Source organism: Hordeum vulgare, chromosome 6H (assembly GCF_904849725.1).
Source record: "Hordeum vulgare subsp. vulgare chromosome 6H, MorexV3_pseudomolecules_assembly, whole genome shotgun sequence".
NCBI classification, from domain to species: domain Eukaryota; kingdom Viridiplantae; phylum Streptophyta; class Magnoliopsida; order Poales; family Poaceae; genus Hordeum; species Hordeum vulgare.
Window position 1 is genome coordinate 465,728,557 of NC_058523.1, and position 23,411 is coordinate 465,751,967.

General features: G+C 45.4%; 2 protein-coding genes across 4 annotated transcripts; both read left to right on the forward strand.

Moving 5' to 3' along the window:
* Positions 1-6,051: 6,051 nt before the first annotated feature.
* LOC123402281 (inorganic pyrophosphatase TTM1-like) lies at positions 6,052-12,758 on the forward strand. 3 transcript variants are annotated; one of them, XM_045096183.1, is made up of 12 exons: positions 6,052-6,345; positions 7,052-7,431; positions 7,705-7,819; positions 8,259-8,454; positions 8,628-8,741; positions 8,915-9,088; positions 9,798-9,992; positions 10,110-10,232; positions 10,319-10,431; positions 10,549-10,669; positions 10,810-11,070; positions 12,091-12,758. In XM_045096183.1, exons 2-12 carry the CDS (start codon positions 7,095-7,097, stop codon positions 12,301-12,303), a joined length of 1,962 nt encoding a protein of 653 aa, XP_044952118.1. In that variant the 5' UTR covers positions 6,052-6,345; positions 7,052-7,094; the 3' UTR covers positions 12,304-12,758. The 3 variants fall into 3 exon arrangements, with proteins under 3 accessions (XP_044952118.1, XP_044952117.1, XP_044952119.1); XM_045096182.1 differs by having other exon boundaries at positions 7,066-7,431; XM_045096184.1 differs by lacking the exon at positions 6,052-6,345 and adding an exon at positions 6,803-6,939 and having other exon boundaries at positions 7,066-7,431.
* A 1,275-nt stretch (positions 12,759-14,033) lies between these two features.
* Positions 14,034-16,877, forward strand: LOC123402745 (E3 ubiquitin-protein ligase RBX1-like). The gene is made up of 5 exons (XM_045096695.1): positions 14,034-14,263; positions 14,379-14,429; positions 14,542-14,601; positions 16,387-16,458; positions 16,550-16,877. Exons 1-5 carry the CDS (start codon positions 14,134-14,136, stop codon positions 16,585-16,587), a joined length of 351 nt encoding a protein of 116 aa, XP_044952630.1. The 5' UTR covers positions 14,034-14,133; the 3' UTR covers positions 16,588-16,877.
* The last annotated feature ends 6,534 nt before the right edge of the window (positions 16,878-23,411 follow it).

A 23,411-nucleotide genomic window follows, 5' to 3' on the forward strand; every position in this document is an offset into this window, starting at 1 on the left:
AGCGCACTAAATCCAATAACTCTGTTATGTGACAACACTCGTGCCATTGCTCTAGGCAAGGAACCAAGGTTTCACAAGAAAACCAGACACATCAAACGACGCTTCAACCTCATCCGCGACTATGTCGAAGGAGATGACATAAATATTTGCAAAGTGCACACGGATCTGAATGTTGCAGATCCACTGACTAAACCTCTTCCACGAGCGAAGCATGATCAACACCAGAACTGTATGGGTGTTAGATTCATTCCAATGTAAATCACATAGCAATGTGAGACTAGATTATTGACTCCAGTGCAAGTGGGAGACTGTTGGAAATATGCCCTAGAGGCAATAATAAAATAGTTATTATTATATTTCTTGTTTCAAGATAATCGTTTATTATCCATGCTATAATTGTATTGAACGAAAACATGAATGATGTGTGGATATATAGACAAAACTATGTCCCTAGTAAGCATATAGTTGACTAGCGAGTTGATCAAGGATGGTTAAGGTTTTCTGACCATATTCAAGTGTTGTCACTTGATGACTGGATCACATCATTGGGAGAATGATGTGATGGACAAGACCCAAACTATAAACGTAGCATGTGATCGTGTCATTTTATTGCTATTGTTTTCTACGTGTCAAGTATTCATTCCTATGACCATGAGATCATGTAACTCACTGACACCGGAGGAATACCTTGTGTGTATCAAACGTCGCAACGTTACTGGGTGATTATAAAGGTTCTCTACAAGTATCTCCGAAGGTGTCCGTTGAGTTAGCATGGATCAAGACTGGGATTTTTCACTCCGTGTGACGGAGAGGTATCTCGGGGCCCACTCGGTAATACAACATCACATACAAGCCTTGCAAGCAATGTGACTAAAGAGTTAGTCAAAGGATCTTGTATTACAGAACGATTAAAGAGACTTGCCGGTAACGAGATTGAAATAGGTATGGGGATACCGACGATCAAATCTCGGGCAAGTAACATACCGAAGGACAATGGGAATGATATACGGGATTATATGAATCCTTGGCATAAAGGTTCAATCGATAAGATCTTCGTAGAATATGTAGGATCCAATATGGACATCCAGGTCCCGCTATTGGATATTGACCGGGGACTTGCGGGCTTTAGATTTTTTGCGAGGCCCAAGTGTTGAGCCCGCAACGGATGCCTATATATAGTGGAGGTGCGGCACACTCATTCGGTTGATTGCTTTGGCGCCGTCACTAGGGCTTTGCATGTGTTGCAACTAGCCAACTCCACTCACCGCCGGTTGTGTGATCGGACCTAGCAGTTCACCTCATGATGTTCCTCCTGCACGTGTAGATACCGTTAGAGGCGGTGCGCTTGCGCCACTCCGGCGAACCTGTTCTTGGGATCGAATCGGCTACGTGGGAGATCGGCGAGGAGGAGATGACTCCAGGGATGCGTTGCCCCAACTCTACTTCTGTTGCACGTCACTGCACGTCTAGTGGTAACGATCCATGAGCTATCTCTGTAGCATGTTCCTGGTTGTCTAGCACATAGGAAATTTTTATATTGCAGCCGATGCACCTAGTGTAGAACCCAACATCTATGGCTAGCTAGGTTTCCACTGGTCGCCTTAGATTTTCACCCCATTCTAATCATAAAATCAAGCAATAATAGCTAACAAGCAATCAAACAAGGGTTTTTATTTGAATTTTTTAATTCCCTGTGAAATTTTTAACATACCAGATATGAGAAAAGTCTGGAATGTGCAGTACTCGAGGAAAGTCTTCACGAGACATGCGGAGGTGCGCATAACCGATGGGCCAGATCGGTCCCACAACGCAGATGGGGCGGATCACGGGCGGGCGAGTAATCAATACAATCACGTGCGAAGTCGTGGATGCCGCTCAACGGAGGCGGGGTGGTGGCGGAGTCTGAGCTGAAGCTGTCGACGAGGCTGACATGGGACAACGTGTGGACGAGCGCGTTAGCACCGGCACCCGGGCCGCCAACATAGCGTCGACGCCTACGCAGCTAACGCACCAGCGGCACCCGAGCGACGAACGCAACACCGTGCAGAAGTGGTAGATGTTGAAGGAGTCATGCTCGGAGCAGGGCGGCAACGGCTGAAGAAGAGGCCGTGTTGTCGTGTCGATGTCAGAGTAGAGGCGTGCGGGGTCGATAGCAGCCGCAGACGATGCAAACCGATATTTGATCAGAAAACCAAAAAGAAAACGACAAGGAATGGGAAGAGAGAGAAAACCTGGATCAATGGATCTGGAAGAAGACTCTCTAGAGCAACTGATCAACTGGATCGGCAGACGGAGCCTAGGTACGGGCGGTGCAGCCCCCGATGACGATCATGGAGATCGACTGCCACGGGGGCAACGCGGTGTGGTGGTGACTAGGGTTTGGATCGAGTTTAGGTTGATACCATGTAGAAGGAATAGAGATGGATTGGTGTAATGCGGTGGATGTATTATTCAACCTCAAGAGCAAGTATATATAGAGTACAAAATTTGGGCAAGAAGCCTCTCCTAAAGATAAGATGGGGGGGGGGGAGGTCGCCAGATCTATGCATGTGGATCATTTTTAGTCCTCGTAGACTAGGTTTTTAGGTTGTTCATTGTATTGGCTTCGACGACAACGATGGCGGCGCTGAATAAAGATTCTTCGAATTCTTCACCCACGAGGCCATCGGTCCTAGGTTGGGGATGGATTTGAAAACTACTATGTTCAAGCAAGGATCGCGTGGCGACATCCTCGTGGTGGACTTGTGTCCTCGTGCTCCGTCGTTGGGACGACGTTTGCCCCAGCGCCGACACTGAGCTTGGGAGGTAGTCTAAGAGCGGGTGTAGATTATGGTCTGCATCGACGACATTTGAAAGACGGAACATGTGCTTGATTTGTGGATGTCACATATGGTTTTTCTACTGCGGCGCCTTAGTCATGGTGGGGTGACAAATCTGGAGTTCAATGGCGTGTCGAGAGTATTGCCCCGGTGTGTTTCGTTCAACGACAAGGGCTTCACTTTTGGTGAGCCACTTTATAGGTCCGCAAAGGTGCGTATTAGCAATAATGTCGTGCCGAACTCAAGTGAAGAGGTGGTGCGTCATTCTTTTCTTCGGTGATTGCCATGATGGTGGTGCCGGAGGCAAGTGACACACACGTTTGATGTTAAACACAAATATATTATGCTTTCTTTTCTGTTTTGTTACGTCGATCTTTACATGACTTATACTTTAATCTGTATAATATTGACATGAATGAAACACATGTTATAATGCAAAAATAAAATAAAATAAGAGTAGTATAAGAAAAACAATCAATCTTAACAAATCTTAGCCTATCATAATTTATACTCCTATATACAGGACAAGTCATCGGAATAAGGTGCTCGCGGCAACTAAACTTTACTACACCCAAAAGATATTTTCGTGCGTATGAGTATGTGGCTTTCTCCTGCCCGTTCCTTACCCATCCATCGTACCGCCGTGATGCGTACGCACACCATGATGCTGCTCTATGCTTATCAATTCCACCAGACACTTCCTTCAAAAAGATAAAATTCCACCAGACATCGTACATGCGGCGTCCACCCCGTGCCAAACTCTGCTGCGAGGCCATCAGGGATGGCCAGCAAACGAGAATGGCTCAGAAGAGGGAGGATATTTCCAGTCTCTTCCGAGCTAATTATAATTTGCCATGGCCGAGTGCTTCACGTTGCCGTCTTCCTGAAAGGGAACCTTGCCGTGCTTTCCGGTGGGGATAAGTGCCGCGAAGATCTTTTCTTTTCCCTGATGTCCATCTGATCATGCCATGCAACTTTTCAATTTATCCCATAGGAATCCGAAATGTGTTTATAAATGTACTTCGTATTTTGTGCCGAGATGCTCACGTCTCTGGCCCGGCGGTTGACTGATTATCCTGACCACTGGTTCCCAGAGAATCTATTCCAAGACTCCAAGTCCTGACAAATTAGGAATATTAACATTTCCCGTCAGGATATTGTTGGGCAATTCGCTTGGCGATAGGTCCATGATGTATCCAGGAAAAAGGGATACTTAAGCTATATAAACGTAGACACCCTACAAAAGATTAACATGCGCTTGACTCAAACATAATACTATCAAATCTTATACGCTGACGAGGGTGAGAAACTAAGAATCATGGCATCAAGTCGTGTACGCAGAGCCGAAATCATTTATCATAAGTGGTTTATCCTCTTTTTTCTAGGTTCACTTTACAATTATTCAACTTTGATGTGCTGAAATTTCTTTTATAATCTGTTGTAGATAAACTTTGAAATAGAAAATGGTTAGCCAAATGTTAAAATGAGCATCAACTCATTAGAAAAATATAATACTACCATGTTCCTCATAGTGCAAAATATTATCCATGTGAACATGGGGAAATACAAATCTGACATCGGTCCAAATGTGGCCAAAATTCTGGTGCCACCCATGCTACATCGAGATTTTTGTGCATGTTGAGGGTTGTCCTATTTACAACTTATTGAAGTTACATATAAGTTATATCGATGAAATTTATATGTATTTTAGACTGTAGACTGCTAGTTGATTTTGATAAAAAAAAACACAAGATTTCTACTGGAAGTTAAAAGATAATGATCCAAAAACAAAATTGTAAAGCTATTCTTTTAAATGACAACGCCCAAAGAAGCCAACCTGAATGGTCTGGATTTGTTGATGAGTAGGTTTGAAATTTACTTCTCATGAATGTGATCACATCCACCACACGGCATACCACATATAAATCTATCTGGAAAGGCATCACGACCGGCTTATCGCTTCACGTAACATTTGTCGTTTTCGTTGCCTTTTTAACTAAAAATTGTTTGCATACACTTATGGCAACAAGTGTAGTCGTGACCATATATGCTTCAATGCACATCGTTTTTTTTAATCAAATTGTGCAAGTTTGATAGTTTTTGGTCGATGCATCTTAGCTTAATAGCATACAAGAAAATAGCGCCCCCTTTATTATCATCTCTCATGGTGTTGCTTTCTTCATAATCACTCCATGTGCCACTCTCTTACATAACACTCACGACAAATAATCTTTTCATAACCCTCAAGGATATCCCGGTAAGACAAAGTTTGATATTTCATTCGTCTGACTTGATTATTAATATATATTTTCAACTTTGTTCAACAATTTCATATTGTACCACAAGATTTTGCATATATTTTCACAAACATATGCAATTATATGTCATCTACAAGAGTTGAGTTAGTTGTCTAGAATTCTTTTCGAAGGAAGTTGGTTATTTCTTCCCCGTTATCCAGTGGCGGGGCTTCATGTGTACCTACGTGGCCCTCTCCCCCCAAGCTCATAGGAATATGTCCATTTCATAATGTAGTGCATGCAATTTTTTGTTAAAGTCAAACCTCACAAATTTTGATCAAGTTTGTGAAGAAAAATATTTTCATTTAAAATGTCAAACATATATCATTAGATTCATCGTAAGATGTAATTTTATATTTTTACATATTTGTTGTTGTAGATACACATAATTTTCTCCATAAACTTGATTAAAGTTTGTAAAATTTGACTTTAAAAAAATTCTACGTGCACTACATTATTGAATGGAGGGAATATATTAAGGTGGTGCCACTATAGAAGAGTTTAATCCCGGTCTCGCCACCTAAGTTGCATAATGATAAACTGTAGAAAAAGTAGTATCATGATTAAAGATGAATAAATCGAAAGTTCTCACATAAAATATTTTGAATAATGTCATTCATAAAAATAAAATACTCGCTCCGATATATTATTACCTATTTTGGATTTGTATACGTACGGATATATCTAACATTAAATGTGTTTAAACATGTTTAATTATATTTGTATCTAGATAAATCTAAGACAAATAATATGAATGGGGAAGGTACTTCTAATATCATGCGTGTGCAATTTCTGTGATGGTGTATGGAGCAAGACGAGGACAGGCGATATCCGGCAATCATGACAAAAATTTCCATTGATGTTCGACGCCTGGCATACGCTGTGAGGCTTCAAAAATATCAAGTGCATATATAGAAACCAGCCTGCGCGGAGCCCTAAAGGAGCACAAACGAAGCAGCAAAAAAAGGCAGGAAACTATTCCTCTCTGGATTGCGGAAACAAATCACGGAAACCTAGAAAGAAATCGTCTACCCGTTTTTTTCTCATTCTTTCTGCCCCCAAAAAACAGGCTCCGGATCCGAAACTCCCATCCAGCTGCCAAAAACACCCCTCCCCCCTCCCCTCCCTTCCTTCCTCCAGCTTCTCCTACTCGATCGAAGCCGAGCAGCGGCGCCTGACACGGAGAACAGGGGCGACCGGAGCCCTTCTCCCCCGCCTCCGCCCCTCCGGTGAGATACCCTCCTCATTTTCCCGATCGTCTCCGGCCTCCCCGCTTCTCCTCCCGCCGCCGCCGCCAAAATCGCGGCCTCGCCCCATTGCGCCGCGGTTCTCCTCCTCCCCACAGGACGGCGCGGTTGGTTCCCGGGACGGACTCCTCGAGCGTGGGCTCCTCCCCACGCCCCTTCAAATTATTCTTGTGGAACTGAACCCACACGCCCCACGTTAAGGCCCGCCCGCCCGCCCCTGCAGCTCTGCGGCGGGTTCATGCCTGGATTACTCGCGGGTTTGTTTGGTAGTAGTAGGTTAGTTACCCATCTGCGAGAGTTGGGTACCTTGTCATTCAGTGGACGACAATTCACGTGGAAAGTTTCAGTACCTTGATGTAACCTGCACGGGGCCCCGAAGCCCATCCCCCCTCTAGTTGCAAGGTCCCTCTCCTGTCTGTCCCGTAATAGAGTTCGGCTGCAAGGTCCATGTACTGCCTGTCCCTTGTTAGCTGTGCTCGTGTCGTCCCTCACCTGTGCGCAAAGGATTACCAGTAGACTAGTTAACTGTGTCCTGTCTGTCTCTTGATAGATTTCAGTTGCACAATTGTCGGGACGGTGAGAAATTCAGCAATCCCAGAGACGTGATGATTTCAGTTACAGTTCCTTTATTATGTTCTGGTACACAACATTTCTTTCAGCATCTCATTGTTGACTCTTGATACTTAAGGTTCTTTGTTGCAGGTTAAAGTTGTCTTGGAGACTTCTTTTGAATGGAGCGTAGTGATTCCCTGTCCGAGTCGCCAAGGAAGCGGAATGGCCTTCTGCGAGACCAGGTGCAGCTGGTGAAAAGGAAGGACACAAGCCGCTATGAGATCGTCCCCTTTCCAGAGCCACTGTCTTTTGAGAAAGGCTTCTTTGTCATGATCCGCGCCATCCAGCTCCTGGTGCAGAACAATGAAGGGATAATATTTGTGGGAGTTGCTGGCCCCTCTGGGGCTGGTAAGACGGTGTTTACCGAGAAGGTCCTCAATTTCATGCCCAGTGTTGCTGTGATATCAATGGACAACTACAATGATGCAAGTCGCATAGTTGATGGCAATTTTGATGGTAACCCAACTTATCTGGATGACTACTTCTTTTATAATAGCAAGATTCATGTAATAAGAAATATGTATAATTTACAGTACATAATCTGTGCATTATCTTATGGTTCTTTACCTGGAACCACATGTCTCTGCAGTAACAATAACTTAACTATTGCATATGATTTAATATAATGGAAGCATTAGTAAGTTTTTGCAAAACTGTATTCATCGAGGCAGTGGTGGTGCTAAGTGCTAACTAGAGTAACTGATGTTTGTATTTGTAATTTTTTGTCAGATCCACGTCTAACAGACTATGACACACTGTTGGAAAATATTCATGGTCTGAAGGAAGGAAGGTCCGTTCAGGTTCCAATATATGATTTCAAGACGAGTTGCCGGACTGGATACAGGTAGAAACATTCTTGCATCATCATTTGCCATCGTTACATTATTGCACTAGATTTTTCTTGCCACACTTGCCTTACTTGAGGTGCTCAAAAAGTTTGCCATCTTTACAATAAATTAACCTAAGGGCATGTTTGGTTGGTGACTAACTTTCCCACATGTTGCCACAACACTTGCATTACTTGAAATGCTCAAATTCTTAGCCACATTTTGGCTTGCCTTAGGGAATCTTGCCGCACTTTTTGTGTGTATGACATGTGGGGCTTATTGCTCACCAAAGGAATGTTCTGTTAGGTGTAGCTAGAACCAAATACACACCTAACTTGGTCAAGCTTGCCTAACTTGAGGTCTGACAAAGTGTGGCTAGGAACCAAACAGCCCATTATGCTCATATTTCACCATGATTAATCTTATCTAACTATATTTTTTTCTTATGGCCAACAGAACAGTTGATGTCCCTAGCTCCAGGATTGTTATTATTGAAGGTATATATGCACTGAGTGATAAGTTACGGCCAATACTGGATCTGCGTGTTTCTGTCACTGGTGGTGTTCATTTTGACCTGGTGAAGAGAGTCCTAAGGGACATACAACGAGCTGGCCAGGAGCCTGAGGAAATAATCCACCAGATCTCAGAAACGGTTGCTTGACCTTTTGAACTTGAATCTATATCTGCTCTTTCCTTGTGTTTTCTTGCTTCCATAAAAGGTCATTATAGAAAAGCCCACCAGCGGTTTATGGGTTTATATATGCATGCGTAGTATTTTCTTCAGCCATGCCAATGGTTTAACATGTTGGAAGATGGTACTTTCAGGTTTATCCAATGTACAAGGCTTTCATTGAGCCGGATTTGAAGACAGCGCACATACGAATTATCAACAAGTTCAACCCTTTCTCAGGGTTCCAGAATCCTATGTACATCCTGAAGGTAAGTCTTCCTTAATTATTTACAATCCTTTTGTCATCCATGTCAAAGTAAATTGGATTTTCTGGTTACAAGATGGCTGAGTGCGGATTTCTTCAGAAATGCCATAGCTTTAATAAGAAATAAGTATCTTGTGGTTTAGCAAGATGACCTGACTCTTGGATGTCTACTGTCAGTCACCACGGTCTCTAACACCTGATCAAATCAAAGCTGCTCTTGGTGAAGATCAAACAGAAAGCAATGAAGAAACCTATGACATATATTTACTTCCACCGGGTGAAGATCCAGAAGCATGCCAATCTTATTTGAGAATGCGGAATAGAGAAGGGAAATATAACCTGATGTTTGAGGTATGCCGTTTTTCATGACTGTAGGTACCAAAGGGTATTGTTGGGGTTCTGAAATAAGTATTACATTTTGGCTTCTTCATGTCATCCATTCTTAGTTATTTAGTTGCTTCCCTAGTACATATGTATGGTTTACAGGAATCTTCTCCTTGCTAGAATATTCAAATTTAGCTGTTTAAGCACCCGCAGTTCATAAAGACAAAGCCTGCTTGTGTAGCGGGCCATTTTTTTTTAAAGACCAGCCAATTCTTAACTATATTCCCCTTTTATATTCACATGCAAATTCTTAACTCCATACATTTTACTGGATCTTCTCTGCAAACTTATAGTATCCTCTACCGCAGTAGTTAGCTGAATTACTAAGATATAATCCCTCCAATCCAAAATATAATGTGTATAGTTTTTTTAAAAGTTAAACATGTGTAAGTTTGACCAAATTTTTTGGAAAGTATCATCTACAATACCAAATTTGTTTCATTAGATCCATCATAGAAAGTATCTTCATGGTTTATTTCTTTTGTATTGTATTGTAGATGTTTGTATTTTATTCTATAACCTTGGTCAGACATACATAAGTTTGACTTGCATGAAAACTGATGCAGCTTATATTCTACTAGAATGGAGGGAATATACCCTTTGTTATCTTACCCTATGTGCACTACTTTAGGCCTTCTTGTTTGCTAACTAACTTGTATTTTTTGATTATTTGAAGGAGTGGGTGACTGATAATCCTTTTATCATATCACCAAGGATTACTTTTGAAGTCAGTGTTCGTCTTCTTGGTGGTTTGATGGCGTTGGGATATACTATAGCAGCTATACTGAAGAGAAGCAGTCGTGTGTTTTCTGATGGCAAGGCTACTGTTAAAATTGACTGGCTGGAGCAACTTAGCCGAAGGTATATACAGGTGAGCATTTCTGTCGATATGATTTTGACTTGCGCATATTTTGACTACTACACTCGTCATTCTCTTTGAGCCTGCAACTTGTTAAGAACTTTCTTACCTTGCTTCTCTTTTATTAAGGTGCAAGGTAGAGATAGACTTTATGTCAAATTTGTAGCGGAGCAGTTAGGTTTGGATGGTTCTTATATCCCGCGCACGTATATTGAACAAATTCAACTGGAGAAGCTGATGAATGATGTTATGGTATGTATTTTACACAGTAAATCTTTCACCTTAATGCTAGCTATACTGCTCAGTTTTGCGGTGGTATGTGACAAGATGATGTTCAGGCATTACCAGATGATTTGAGGACAAAGCTCAGCATTGATGATGAGCTGGTTTCAAGTCCAAAAGAAGCTTTTTCCCGGGCCTCTGCTGATAGGAGAAACGAACTTATGAAAAGGTTTCTTGACTTCTTGGTGTCATCTGTTCCTAGTTTCATCTCCTGTAATTGATTGATTGATTTGTTGAAATCTTGGAACCTGAATGTGGCTGACATTCTCTCGTGGAAAACTTTCAGTGGGCTATCTCATTCGTATTCAACACACGGAGATAAAAGTATGGTGAAATTGAATAAACTGACAGAAAGCAACAGAAGGTTTGGCAGTCGGCGAACCCCTGAACCTCCTGCGATCAACCAGGTGACCATTCCAGCATACTTCATTCTTATGTGGTGCTATAACAAGCCATCTATTTCGAACTTGTTCTGTCATGATATTTTGACATGCGCAAGTGCTGATGTTCAAATTATTCTTGTTCTGTCACTTGTTCTCTTGCATAGGGTGCAATCAACCAGCTGTCAGAACAGATATCGACATTGAATGAGAGGATGGATGAGTTTACCTGTCGGGTTGAAGATCTTAACTCAAAATTTACACTGATAAAATCTTCACCAAGTCAGCAAAATTTAGCTCCTCCAAGTGATACTCGTAATGGTTCCGCACCTACCAATCTCTTTGTTTCTCAGTTGGGTAATGGCACCCTTATACCTCACTCATCATCATCAAACCAACTTTCAAAAGAGTCTCCATTGACGGAAGAGGTATCTTACTGTTGTTACCCTCTGTTTATCTGACTACCCTTTCCCCAGTTTTACCTTTTGTTTTAGCTCTATTTGAAAGTTCACTCAAGGTACTTCTGAATCCATAGATGATACAACCTAGTAGTCTTCTCTTCGAAATAAATTTTTGAATTATGATAATTGGCTACTGTTAAGCAATGATCAGATTTGGCGTCAGAATTCAAACCTCGCTAATAGTTGGAAATTGAATTAGGTTGATAGATTCTCTCAATCTTCGAGGATATGTTGCAGCATTATTTGGACCTACACTTTTTGAGAATTTGTTGGGAGGTAGATGTAGAACCATGTCTGACTTGTGGAAATAAGTTGTGTTATATTAATTTTATTCAGATCCATGATTTGGAATGGATTGAGAGTCAGCGAGACTTCATCAGCTTTTAACAACAGTAACACAGTGTAACGGTTGCCATGGGTTGGCCCAAATCAGTTTGATTACTTGGAAACCCAACCTAAATGAAGTAATGAACCTGTGTCTACCAAATCGACATGAAGAAACTCAAGAGTTATAGTACTCCCTCCGTTTCTAAATATAAGTACTTTTAGAGATTTATTAAATACGGACTACATACGGTATATAGGCGCATTTTAGAGTGTGGATTCACTAATTTTGCTCCGTATGTGCCTATGTGGTCTATATTGGAATCTCTAAAAAGACTTATATTTAAGAACGGAGGGAGTAATAGATAGTGACATAGCATAGCCAGCAAATTGTAGATGTAACATGAATGCTGGATCAGGCTTTAGAGTGTAAATGCCAGAGTGTAGCGAAGGGTCATTGGATTTATATTCCTGACTTGTATAATTTTGTTGGCATACACAATCTGAACCCTCTTGGTTGGATACTCGTGGAAAGTTCAACGCAAAATACTTTAAATACATGAATGCTGGTTATGCTATTTAATCTTTTGCTCTTTAATGCTACACATTATTGTGTACAAATCTTGGTGTTTTACTTTGTTGGATGGTTTTTTTCCTGAGCAGATCATGGTCTTATCAAGAGGTCAGCGCCAAGTAATACATCAGCTCGACAACCTCACTAACCTGCTTCATGAGCATTTGGTCTTGACCCGCCAAGGAAACACCACGAGCAGGAACCGTATCCAGGAAGGAATCGACATGGCCATCTGCCCGTTGATAATCCTGACAATTGGCAGTGTCGGTTACTTTGTGTTCAGGAATCTCAACCGGACATGACCAGAGTGAACCCGATGAAGTGCGCAGTTCTGATATCTGAAGTTCGCCACCAAGTTGAGTCAAGAACCAGAGCAGTCCAGACAGTCTTGATTGATCTTCAGTACCCAGAGCCCAGACTCCAAAACTGTTACTTTCTCTTGAAGTTATAGTCGGTCCTTGAGTCAGACACCATGACGGGGATCATATCTACGTAGTAGGTGTAGATTACAGTTTTTGAGATAGGCGAAAACTCATATATACCAGCGCAAGCAACAGAGTTTAGTCTTGATATTGAGCGGAGATACTTCGTAAGCTTGGAGAAAAAACAATGTACTGGAGGCATACAATGCCTGTAGTCGATACTGGAAGTCCCAGTATCAATAAATTTTGGGGGTACCGATCACAATCCTGAATTCCTGATAATTTATCACATACTGCAGCTCCGAGTAAGCATAGCTGCATAGGTTTTACTGAAATCGTTCTTCCCGCCTGTTGACAATCACACGAATTTGCTCTTGGCGTGAGCATAGTTGCATGCGATTTTACTTGCCAGCTTATCTTAACATACTTGCATACAATCGAAACTCGCTAAAATATCGCAAACCATATCCGCAAGATCGTAACAATCGGGGTATCATCTAATAACTTTTTGCAAGACATTTTGAGGGTTCGTGACAGTATAAAAGGTCTTATATTAAGTTACAGCGTTATTTATATATTTGTGTACACCAACTGATGTATACAGACCAACTGTCCACTACCAAATGGACACGAGAGCATGAGCTGGCGATAGGGGCGCATCGTTTTGGAGTTTGGTTTGTGAAATCTACTGTTGTTTGGTGCGTGGATGTGGGGCGACGACCTTGGTTTTGTGTGGCGTGGTCTCCTGTTTGGCGACGATGGCGGCTGCGAGCGGACCTCGTCTACTGTTGAGTTTTGGTAGCCAGTGTCTTCTGACGTGTTCGAGGGGTCCTTATGCATCTCACCATGTTTTTCTGGAGTCGGAGATGTGGAGAAGGAGCCTCTCATGACAAGGGATTGGTCTTCGGTTGTCGGGGCCTGGTCGACACAAGCTCGACGATTTTCTCCTGCTTGGCTCGTCGCTCAAGTCGGAGCTGGCCTTCACACGGGTGTTCGATTGTTTGGCATGAGCCGACATGGGTTCCAACGTCTGTTGCGGCGAGGGCTTCGTTGGTGGTCATCGAAGGTGAAGTCGGAGTCACTGACTCGCGGAGGAGCCATGATGATGCCGGTGGATGACAACCTGGACAATGCTTTGCCTTTGTACGACGTGTGTGTGTCTTCACATGGGTAGCGAGGTCGGTCGATGTGGCCATGTGTGGATTGTTGTGCCCGTTTTCGCCTTGTTTTCCGTAAATTAACCGTACAACTATACTTCTCCTTTATTAATGAGATGAGGCAAAACTTTTGTCTCAATTTAAAAAAAATGCTACGAATTATAGTGGTTTATGCAAAGGTATAACATCTTGTGAAATTTGGCAAAAAAAATTTAAAAGGGCCAGCATCAGATTTTGCGCCGATAGGAGACTGAAAGTGCAATTCTAGGCCCGTCGCAAAAAAAAAAACTGCTTTTAATAAAACGAATCGGCCCATAAACCGTGAAAAGAAAAGAGTCAGGCTAAGACTCTAAGCCGTGTCCGACAATGCAAACCTAGGCAGCCCACGCACGGCCAGGCCTTTACCTCTCGCGTGCCTCTTTTTATTGGCCCCGTTCCCTTCATCAAGGGCGAAGGCTCTGTTCCGGTCTCCCGTTTAGCCGTGCCTCCTCCGATCCTCTTCCTGCCCTCCGCTCCCCTAGGGTTCGCTCGCCCGTCGACAGGTTCGCTCGCGATGGACCAGGGCGACGTCGCCGTGGCCGTGGCCCCCGGCGCCCCCTCCTCCTCCTGCGCCGGCGCCGGCTGCAAGAAGGGCAAGCGCTTCGAGATCAAAAAGTGGAACGCCGTCGCGCTCTGGGCCTGGGGTAACCTATTCTCGCCCGCTCGCTTTCCCGCTCGCTTTCCCGCTCCTCTCTCGTTCGCTTGATTTCCGCCTGACCCGATGCGATTCTGACCTCGATTTCTCCGTGTTGCGCGCAGACATCGTGGTCGACAACTGCGCCATCTGCCGCAACCACATCATGGACCTCTGTGAGCACCCGCCGCATCGCTTCGATTTTGTTTCGATGGTTCTAGGGATTCAGGTGTGAAATCTGACCTGTGATGTTTGTGCGTGCGTGCGTGTGTGTGTGTGTGTGTGCAGGCATCGAGTGCCAGGCGAACCAGGCCAGCGCCACCAGCGAGGAGTGCACCGTCGCTTGGGGTACGATGCAGATCTTCTTACCTTGCTTCTACTGTTTCCTGCCGTATAATGTTGCCATTCCCCTACTATTGTATATAATCTTGCAGTTGCCGTAGTTGTCATTCTTAATGAAGGGTTATTTGAGTATTGATAGCTGCTCAATCTCGTATTGGTCATGCTGTGAATATTGGTGTGTTTTTATGTGCCCGTGGTTGAAGTCTTGGCAAGTTTCCAAGTCTGTCTTGGCTTTATTAGGGGTTTCATCGATTGAGCTATTGGAGAATTTTGTATGCTGTTTGCTGATGCCTGGTGATAGTTTTTTGTTGATCTGTTACATCTAGATACATCCGTTTGAGCGACAATTAATATGGGATGGAGGGAGTAATATATATTTTGGTCGGTTTGTGGTGCTGTGTTAGTAATTATTTGCACTATACAAAGACCCTATTTGCTCAATATTGCTTGTCTAATGCGAGACTTGTTAAGTGTACTACAAACTATATGGCCTTGGGAATAGGTTTACGTGGTTTCCCTGGAAGGGGATCTACTTATTTGGCACTGTGGCGTGAAGCTGGGTAATGTGTTATGTACATGCAATGATGGTTCCCCTTATCTGGCTGAGCTGAAGTTACAGCTGATGCTTATTTGTTAACTTGTTATTCTGCACTGTTTATAACCGCAATTAGATTGTGTTGGGGAGGTTTTGTTGCTTGATAAGGAGTTGCTAGTCCTAACATCAAGCTCAGCAGCCTAGTGCTTATCTATCGTCACTTTTGTATTATTGTTTTACTCTTTGAGTTCTGATCTGGTGTACTAAGCTCATAGTTCAACCTACCATCTTATATTCTGCATTCTGATATCCATACTGTTCTCCTTAGGACTTGAGTTTACTTTGGAGGTGGACAATGACCGTCATTCCTTCATCACTTCTTTGTAGGCTAAAATCAATTTAGAGAAGTCCGCACAATGTTTGGTTTAATCTATGTTCTTAATTGCACTTAGTTCTCCCTCCATTTGAAAATATAAGACCTAATAGTTTCCATGATCTTCCGGTATATAGTGTAAGGCATTTCTTATATTCAGGTATAGTGTAAGGCATTTCTAATATTAAGGTATAGCATCTGTTGGTTGCAGTAGGAAGATGCTACTGTGCATTTGACAAGATAAGCGATTGACTTTCCTTCTGAATTAATCATCTATAATTGTTCACTTCTAGTTATGCCTTGAAGTTATAACATGACATTTGGTTTAAACTTCAAAGGTCTAGTGATTAGAATGTTGATTGGTAGCCTGGACTTCACAGCCTCCATGTATATCGTTAATGGCCAGTTGAGTTGGGTTCCCTCCGTGAAGAAATATAAGAGCGTTTAGATCACTAAAGTAGTGATGTAAATGCTCTTATAGTTCTTTACAGAGGGAGTACCTACCAATTCCCACAGACATGAACAATGTCAATACATGAATCAGGTGTTGTAGAAAGTTGATCAGAAGTTCTTTCCTGTATCATCGTGTTTAGGACTGAACTGCCTACTAGTGATCTGTATTTTATATCAGAAGCTGTTTTTTTTGAAGAATATTGCATATGATAGATCATTAGTTGATACGTAGTTTCTTGATTTTCTTGTGTGGACTGTTTCTTTTTTATGATACCAGTCTGCATTTTGACTGCATCAGTTTCTTATTACTCATTTGGTCCAACATTATGTACATATATACTAGTGAATTTTCATATTACATGTTGCAAGGAGACAATGTGGATAAGGACTTGATATAAACTGAGTTAATGACCTGTTTGTATTTTCTCAGGAGTTTGCAACCATGCATTCCACTTCCACTGCATCAGCCGTTGGCTCAAGACCCGTCAAGTGTGCCCTCTAGGTTTGTAGCCCTATCGATTCTCCCCAGCATCATTGTTGCTATCCTATGTATGCCTGTTTGCTATCCTGACGCTTTCCATTTTGCATTGCAGACAACAGCGAGTGGGAGTTCCAGAAGTATGGTCACTAAGATGATCATGGCCAGGGGCAAAGTTACTTCATGGTTGTCGTACTTTAGCGCTATTAGTGATAACTCCTGGTTAAGAATATGAGATGGGGTGGTTTATGTTTCTGGAGCTTGGATTTTTGTTAAGCCACTTGTATCCTTGTCGCAGCGGGTGCTGTTTAGCAAATCGTCCCTGTCTTGCAGAAATTAAGTGTGAATTTGGTGGGTACTCAGTGCAATTGTAATTTTACTACCTTATGTGGTCGTGCTTTTATCTTGTTTGCTTTCAACTAAAACATTGTTTTTCAGCGTCATTTGGCTTTTCCCCTGATAATTTGTCTTGGTTCACAGAATAAATCGTTTAAAATTGCTGGCTCATTTTATTTGAAGTTTGCCTTGGCACTAATCCCCTCCCACCACGGGGAGAACACGGGGAGGGAAGGGGCGGGTTCGGCGCGGGGGCATCGCTTTCAGTTCGTCAATGAGAAGCACAGAGGCTGAGGGATAGCAGCGAACGAATCCAGGGTTTTCTCCCAGACCTATTGACACAGGGAGATCTACACCGCGAGCCAGGGTTCTTCATCCCTCGGTGCTGTTTGCTTCCTCAGGGCCAACTCAGCACGAGGTTTACTCACCCGGGAAAGGGAAGGTGGGCAGGGACGAAGCCAACATGCAAGCATAGGGGGACAAGTTTGTTTACGAAGGGGGTAAAGTTCATATGAACTAAAAAATATTAGCTACAATAACCATTATTGTAATAGAAAAATCAATTTGTTAGGGGGTGTCTAGCCCCCTCCTTGTCCCTCCTAAAATCGTCCGTGAAGGTGGGTGTTGGCATTTCCTATTTGATCGCACATACGCCAGTTTTTTTAAGGGATAATTTTTTGAGGGGTAAAGTTAAATTTATTCAGCAAAGTTCACACCAGTTTTTTTAAGGGATATTTTTTTGAGGGGTAAAATTAAATTATTCAGCAAAGTCCACATGGTGTGAACCAGAGACAATCGAGATGTAAAGTAAACAGTCGTCTTTATTGATGATGAGATTATACACATATATAGCTCCTAAAGGGGTGTCTCGGAAAGGATGCGAGGCATCCGCCTTGCTTAGTGATTAATAGTGTTGAGTACATGTGTTATGTGCATATTGTGTATTAGACAATTAGACCCATCTTCTAGTTCTGTATAGTTGAGGTCGTGGTCCATCTTGTACATTATATATACGTGCGGTTGCACATCGTGCAATTTCATGTTATCAGTTTTTCGGTTTCAACCCTAGCTTCCGCCTGTCGCCACCGCCGCTGCTCCACCTGCAGCCGCCGCCGCCATCCCTCCTCCCACTCGCGCCACCGCCGCTGCTCCAACAGTCACCAACTTTCTCCAGACCGCGCCGCCGCCGCCGCCTCTTCGCCCGCCGCCGTCGCCACACCACCCCTACCGCTGCCGCAACGGCTCTCCCGCGCCGTCGTTGCCTCTTCACCCGCCGCCGCCGTCGCGCCTTCCCCTGCTGTCGCCGTGACCTCCTCGCGCCGCCGCACCATCCCTACCGCTGCCGCCGCGACTCTCCCGCGCCGCCGCCGCCAACCTCATGTCGTCCTCAAGCGGCTCCAACCCGTTCGCTGACGCCAACCCACCCGACGCCGCCGACATCCGTAACCTCAACATCCATGAGCGGGTTCCTGTCCGTCTCGCTCAGACGGACTCCTACTACGCTTGGAAGACCTACTTCTCCCTTGTGTTCTGGGAGTACAATCTCCTCGACCACGTGGATGGCACCGTCGACTCTAGCCTCGTTCCCGCCCATCATGAGTGGTCCGCCATCGACGCCATGCTCATCCATTGGTTCTTCCTCACCATCTCGCCTGACCTCTTCCATACGGTCGTAGACGATGCATGCGCCGTCTGGACCAAGCTGAACGGGCTCTTCACCGACAATCACCTTCAACGTCGCGTTTTCTGCAACAAGAGTTCTTTGGGTGCCACCAGGACAACTCCTCCGTCTTCGACTACTGTCTCCGACTCAAGACTCTTGCTGACGAGCTCCGTGACATCGGTGCAAAAATCGATGATGATACTCTCCTCAGCAAGTTGACAGCCGACCTCAACGAGGACTTCGGCAACGCCGTGACCAATCGCTCCCTCATCACCCAGCCCTCCTTCGCCAAGTTCGTGGCCTATCTTCGGCTGGAGGAACGCCGGATGAAGCAGGTGAAGAGCAGGGTCATGCATGTTGCTCTCGCCGCCGACACCACCTGCGGCGGGCCTCCTCTACCGTCGACTGCTTCCCAGCAGCAGCGCCCCCCGCACCCTCGCTACAACCGCCGCTGCTGCCCCCGCCGCCTCCTGCGGCCACCAACGGGCACCGCCGCGGCGGTCGCCAGCAACAACTGCAACAAGCGGGTGGCGCCCCTCGTCGACATCAGCACCAGCAGTAGCCCACCCACCCTGGGCCGGTGGCTACACCCCCTGGACGGGTGTCGTGCACGCGTACTCGATGCTGGTCCCTCGGGGGATTTCGCGTACTTCGCTGCCCCGCAGCCATACGTCGGGTACGCTCCTCCACCACCGCAGCTCACCGGTGCCTACAACTTCCCCATGTCACCTCCTCCACCGTCGTCCGCACTGCCTCCTGCACCGTGGGACCCATCGCTCCTCGCTACACTGCACAACGCGCCTTCGCCCAACACCTATATCGGTGGTGGTGATTGGTACATGGACACTGGGGTTACCGCTCACATGTTCGCGGGTACTGGTAATCTTACCTTCTTCTCTCCCGTGAATAGCACCACCCGTATCACTGTCGGTGACAGCTCCACCCCCCCGATCACTCACATCGGGCACACTTTGTTTCCCTCTACTTCCACGCCCATTGTCTTTATCTAACATTCTTGTTTCACCCAATCTCATTAAAATTCTTGTTTCCGTTCGCTATCTTGCTCGTGAAAATCCTGTGATTGTTGAGTTTGACGAGTTTGGTTTTTGTGTCAAGGACGCTCGAACCAGGATGGTACTCCACCGGTGTGATAGCCTCGACGAGGATCTCTATTCGGTCCACCCAAAGTCCTCTACCACCACCGCTCCAGTCGCTCTTGCCACCGGTGTCGACCTTTGGCACGCTCGTCTGGGTCATCCCAACCCCGTCACTCTCCGTCATATTCTTAAGAGCTTTAGCTTCAGTTGTAATAAGATTGAGGATCATACTTGTCATGCGTGTCGTGTCGGCAAACATGTTCGCCTTCCGTTTACTGGTTCCACCACCATTGCTTCTTTTCCTTTTCAGTTAATCCATAGTGATGTGTGGATCTCTCAAGTTGCTAGTAATTCGGGCTGCCTATATTATGTTGTTATCCTTGACGATTACTCCCATTGTGTGTGGACTTTTCCTTTGCGACGAAAGTCAGATGTGCTCTCTACTTTGACGGCTTTTTACTCCTATGTCAGCACGCAGTTTGGGCGTCCCATTCTTGCTCTTCAGACTGACAATGGAAAAGAGTTCGACAATCTCGCATTCCATTCTTTCCTTTCGCACCATGGCACAATTTTTTGTCTCACTTTCCCATACACCTTCCAGCAAAACGGTCGCGCCGAACGTGTCCTTCGCACTCTCAACGACTGCGTCTGCACATTCCTCTTTCATGCCCACATGCCACCCCGCTTCTGGCCGGATGTTCTCGCTACATCGTCTCTTCTCCTCAATCTTCGGCCTTGCTGTCCTTGCTGGAACTATGCACTGAACCACTTACTCTTTGGTACGCCACCTTGCTATGAGGGTCTGCACATTTTTGGGTGCCTCTGTTACCCTAGTGTGGTTGACATCTCTCCTCATAAACTTGCTCCATGCTCCAGCGCTTGCATCTTCCTTGGTTATCCTCCTAACTCCGAAGGATATCGGTGCTATGATCCTATCTCCCATCGCATGTTCACATCCCGACATGTTTACTTTGACGAGTGTGTGTTTCCGTTTCAGCAGGTGCCTCCGGCTTCTTCTTCAGCACTAGCCGTTGATGTCGCCTCACCAGGCCGTTCGCATGCGTCCCTTGGCCGCCACCTGGTTTCGCGCCGCACCACGGCTCACCGGCTGCGGCCTATTCTGGCTTGGGCGATGTGCTTCCCAGCACCACTCCGGGATCCTCGATGCCACCCGCGGCATCACCGACTGGACCTCCAGCGCGGCTGCCGGTTGCACTCACACCGCCGGCTACGTCCACGTCACATACAACGCGGGTGCTTGCTGCACCTGCAGTGCCGGCTTCGCCCACTGCACCTGCAGCGTCGGCCCCGCCCGCTCCCCCACTCGTGGCCTTTGCGGTCGGCCCGGTCACCCATGCCCGCGCGGGCGTTCTTCGGCCGAGCTCGCTGTATCCTTTGAAAGAGTACACCTGCACGACGTCCAGCTCTACGCCATCGCCCTTGCCGTCCTCCGTACGAGCCGCTCTTCGTGATCCGCTCTGGATGGCTGGGATGCAGGAGGAGTTTGACGCATTGCAGCGGAACCGGACTTGGCAGCTTGTTCCCCGACCCCGGCATGCTAATGTGATTACCGGGAAGTGGGTTTCCAAGCACAAGTTCCGTCCTGACGGTACCCTCAATCACTAGAAGGCACGTTGGGTTGTTTGCGACTTCCGTCAGCATGCTGGCGTCGACTTCACCGACACTTTCGCTTCGATCGTCAAGCCCGACACGATCTGCACCGTCCTCCAGCTTGCGGTCTCTCGTGCCTGGCTTGTACACCATATGGACGTCTCCAATGCCATCCTTCATGGTCACCTTCTGGAGCAGGTTTTCTGTCAGCAGCCTACGAGATTTATTGATCCGACGTCTCTAGATTATGTGTGCGTGCTTTCGCGCTTGTTATTTGGGCTCAAGAAAGCTCCTCGCACCTGGTACCAGTGCATCGCGACGTTCCTTCATCAACTGGGGTTTCATTCTACACACTCCGATGCCTCGCTGTGTGTCTATCACCAGGGCGCCGCCACTACATATCTGCTCCTCTACATTGACGACATCATCCTGATAGCCTGCACGCCTGGCCTTCTTAGTCGGCTCACTGATCGTTTTCGTGCTGAGTTCGCTATCAAGGACTTGGGTCCTTTGCACTACTTCCTCGGTGTTGAGGTGGTTCGCCGTCCTGATGGCTTCTTCCTTCATGAGTGGAAGTACTCTCATGAGCTTCTTGATCGTGCTAGGATGCTTAATTGCAAACCCGCGGCCACGCCTGTCGACACGAAGGCCAAGCTCTCCGCCATTTATGGTTCTCCTGCTTCGGATGTCGCGCTCTATCGCTCTATTGTTGGCGCTCTCCAGGACCTCACTCTGACACGTCCATAGATCCAGTACGCCGTCCAACAAGTCTGTCTTCACATGCATGCACCTCGGGACGTTCACTAGACCACTGTAAAGCGGATCCTACACTACGTTCATGGCTCCATGGACTTGGGCATCATGTTGTTCGCCTCCGCTTTCGCCGACATCACCGCCTACACCGACGCTGACTGGGATGGCTGCCCCGACACACGGTGATCCACTTTGGGTTATTGTGTCTTCCTTGTGCCATTACTCATATCTTGTCGTCCAAGCGATAGCCTACGGTCTCCCGGTCCAATGCTGAGGCTGAGTATCGCGCCGTGACGAATGTTGTCGCTGAGTGTTCCTGGCTTCGTCAGCTTCTTCTTGAGCTCTCGTGCCCGGTCACCAAGGCGACAATGTTCTACTACGACAATGTCTCGACGGTCTACCTCCCCGCCAACCCAGTCCATCATCGCCGCACCAAGCACATTGAGCTTGATATTCATTTTGTTCGGGATCAGGTCACTCTTGGCCACGTTCGTGTTCTCCATGTTCCCACATCCCAACAATTTGCAGATATCATGACAAAGGCTTGCCCACGACGTCTTTAGAGGAGTTCCACTCAAGTCTTTGCGTCAGCAACGACGACGCTTCGACTCGGGGGGGGGGGGAGGGGGTGTTGAGTATATGTGTTATGTGCATATTGTGTGTTAGGCCCACCTCCTAGTTCTGCATAGTTGAGGTCATGCCCACCTTGTACATCATATATATGTGCGGTTGCACCTCATCAATACACCGTGCAATTCCATCATCATACAAATAGGATTAATAAAATCCTAATGCTCCTCCTAATCCATGATTGTTAGTGTAAGTATTATCATCTTGAAAACTCCTCCAAAACCTTGTGGGAAAAAGTGAGGATATATGTGTTTGATATGTTGCTAAAACTCCTACAAACCCAGTGGGAAAATGAGGAGAAAATGATGCAATATATAATGGTTATTGTCTCTTTTAACTCAATACAAGAAAATTCATAGAGTTCAGAGGATAACAAATATGTCATATATACTTTCCTAAAAACCCCGATGGGGAAAACTGAAAGTATGAGATATGATCTCATGTTGATATTACCTCATTAAAAACCTTTATGAGAACCTATATAGTAAACTCATAAAGGGAAAAAGAGTATAATATGATGCATTGCACATGAACAATTCAAGAAGATACTCCCCCTGATTCTTGCAAATTTCGAAGCCGTCACATACCAATTCCATGAACATAGTTCTCGAATGTAAAAGTTGCTAAAGACTTCGTGAGCAAATCAATCACATGATTTGATTTGCAAGATATGCATATAGCGATGTTGCTTATTGCATAACCTGTTTGCATCCGGGCAACACAAGAAACATTATCGTTGAGATAGTGGTTGGTGGATGTAGCCATGAGGTCCATTTCAAAGACTCTTCATGAGATGGCTACCACACCTAGTAGGAACACAAAGCTTGTCTATGAACGAACATAGCGAAGATCTGATCAATGTATCCATTGGTATTGGTGCTCAAATT

Coding starts and splice junctions, on each gene's coding strand:
- LOC123402281 (XM_045096183.1), top strand. CDS start 7,095: ATGGAGCGTAGTGATTCCCTGTCCGAGTCGCCAAGGAAGCGGAATGGC. Junction 7,820..8,258: donor AGTTGCCGGACTGGATACAG/GTAGAAACATTC, acceptor TATGGCCAACAG/AACAGTTGATGTCCCTAGCT. Junction 8,742..8,914: donor ATCCTATGTACATCCTGAAG/GTAAGTCTTCCT, acceptor GTCTACTGTCAG/TCACCACGGTCTCTAACACC.
- LOC123402745 (XM_045096695.1), top strand. CDS start 14,134: ATGGACCAGGGCGACGTCGCCGTGGCCGTGGCCCCCGGCGCCCCCTCC. Junction 14,430..14,541: donor CAACCACATCATGGACCTCT/GTGAGCACCCGC, acceptor GTGTGTGTGCAG/GCATCGAGTGCCAGGCGAAC. Junction 14,602..16,386: donor GGAGTGCACCGTCGCTTGGG/GTACGATGCAGA, acceptor GTATTTTCTCAG/GAGTTTGCAACCATGCATTC.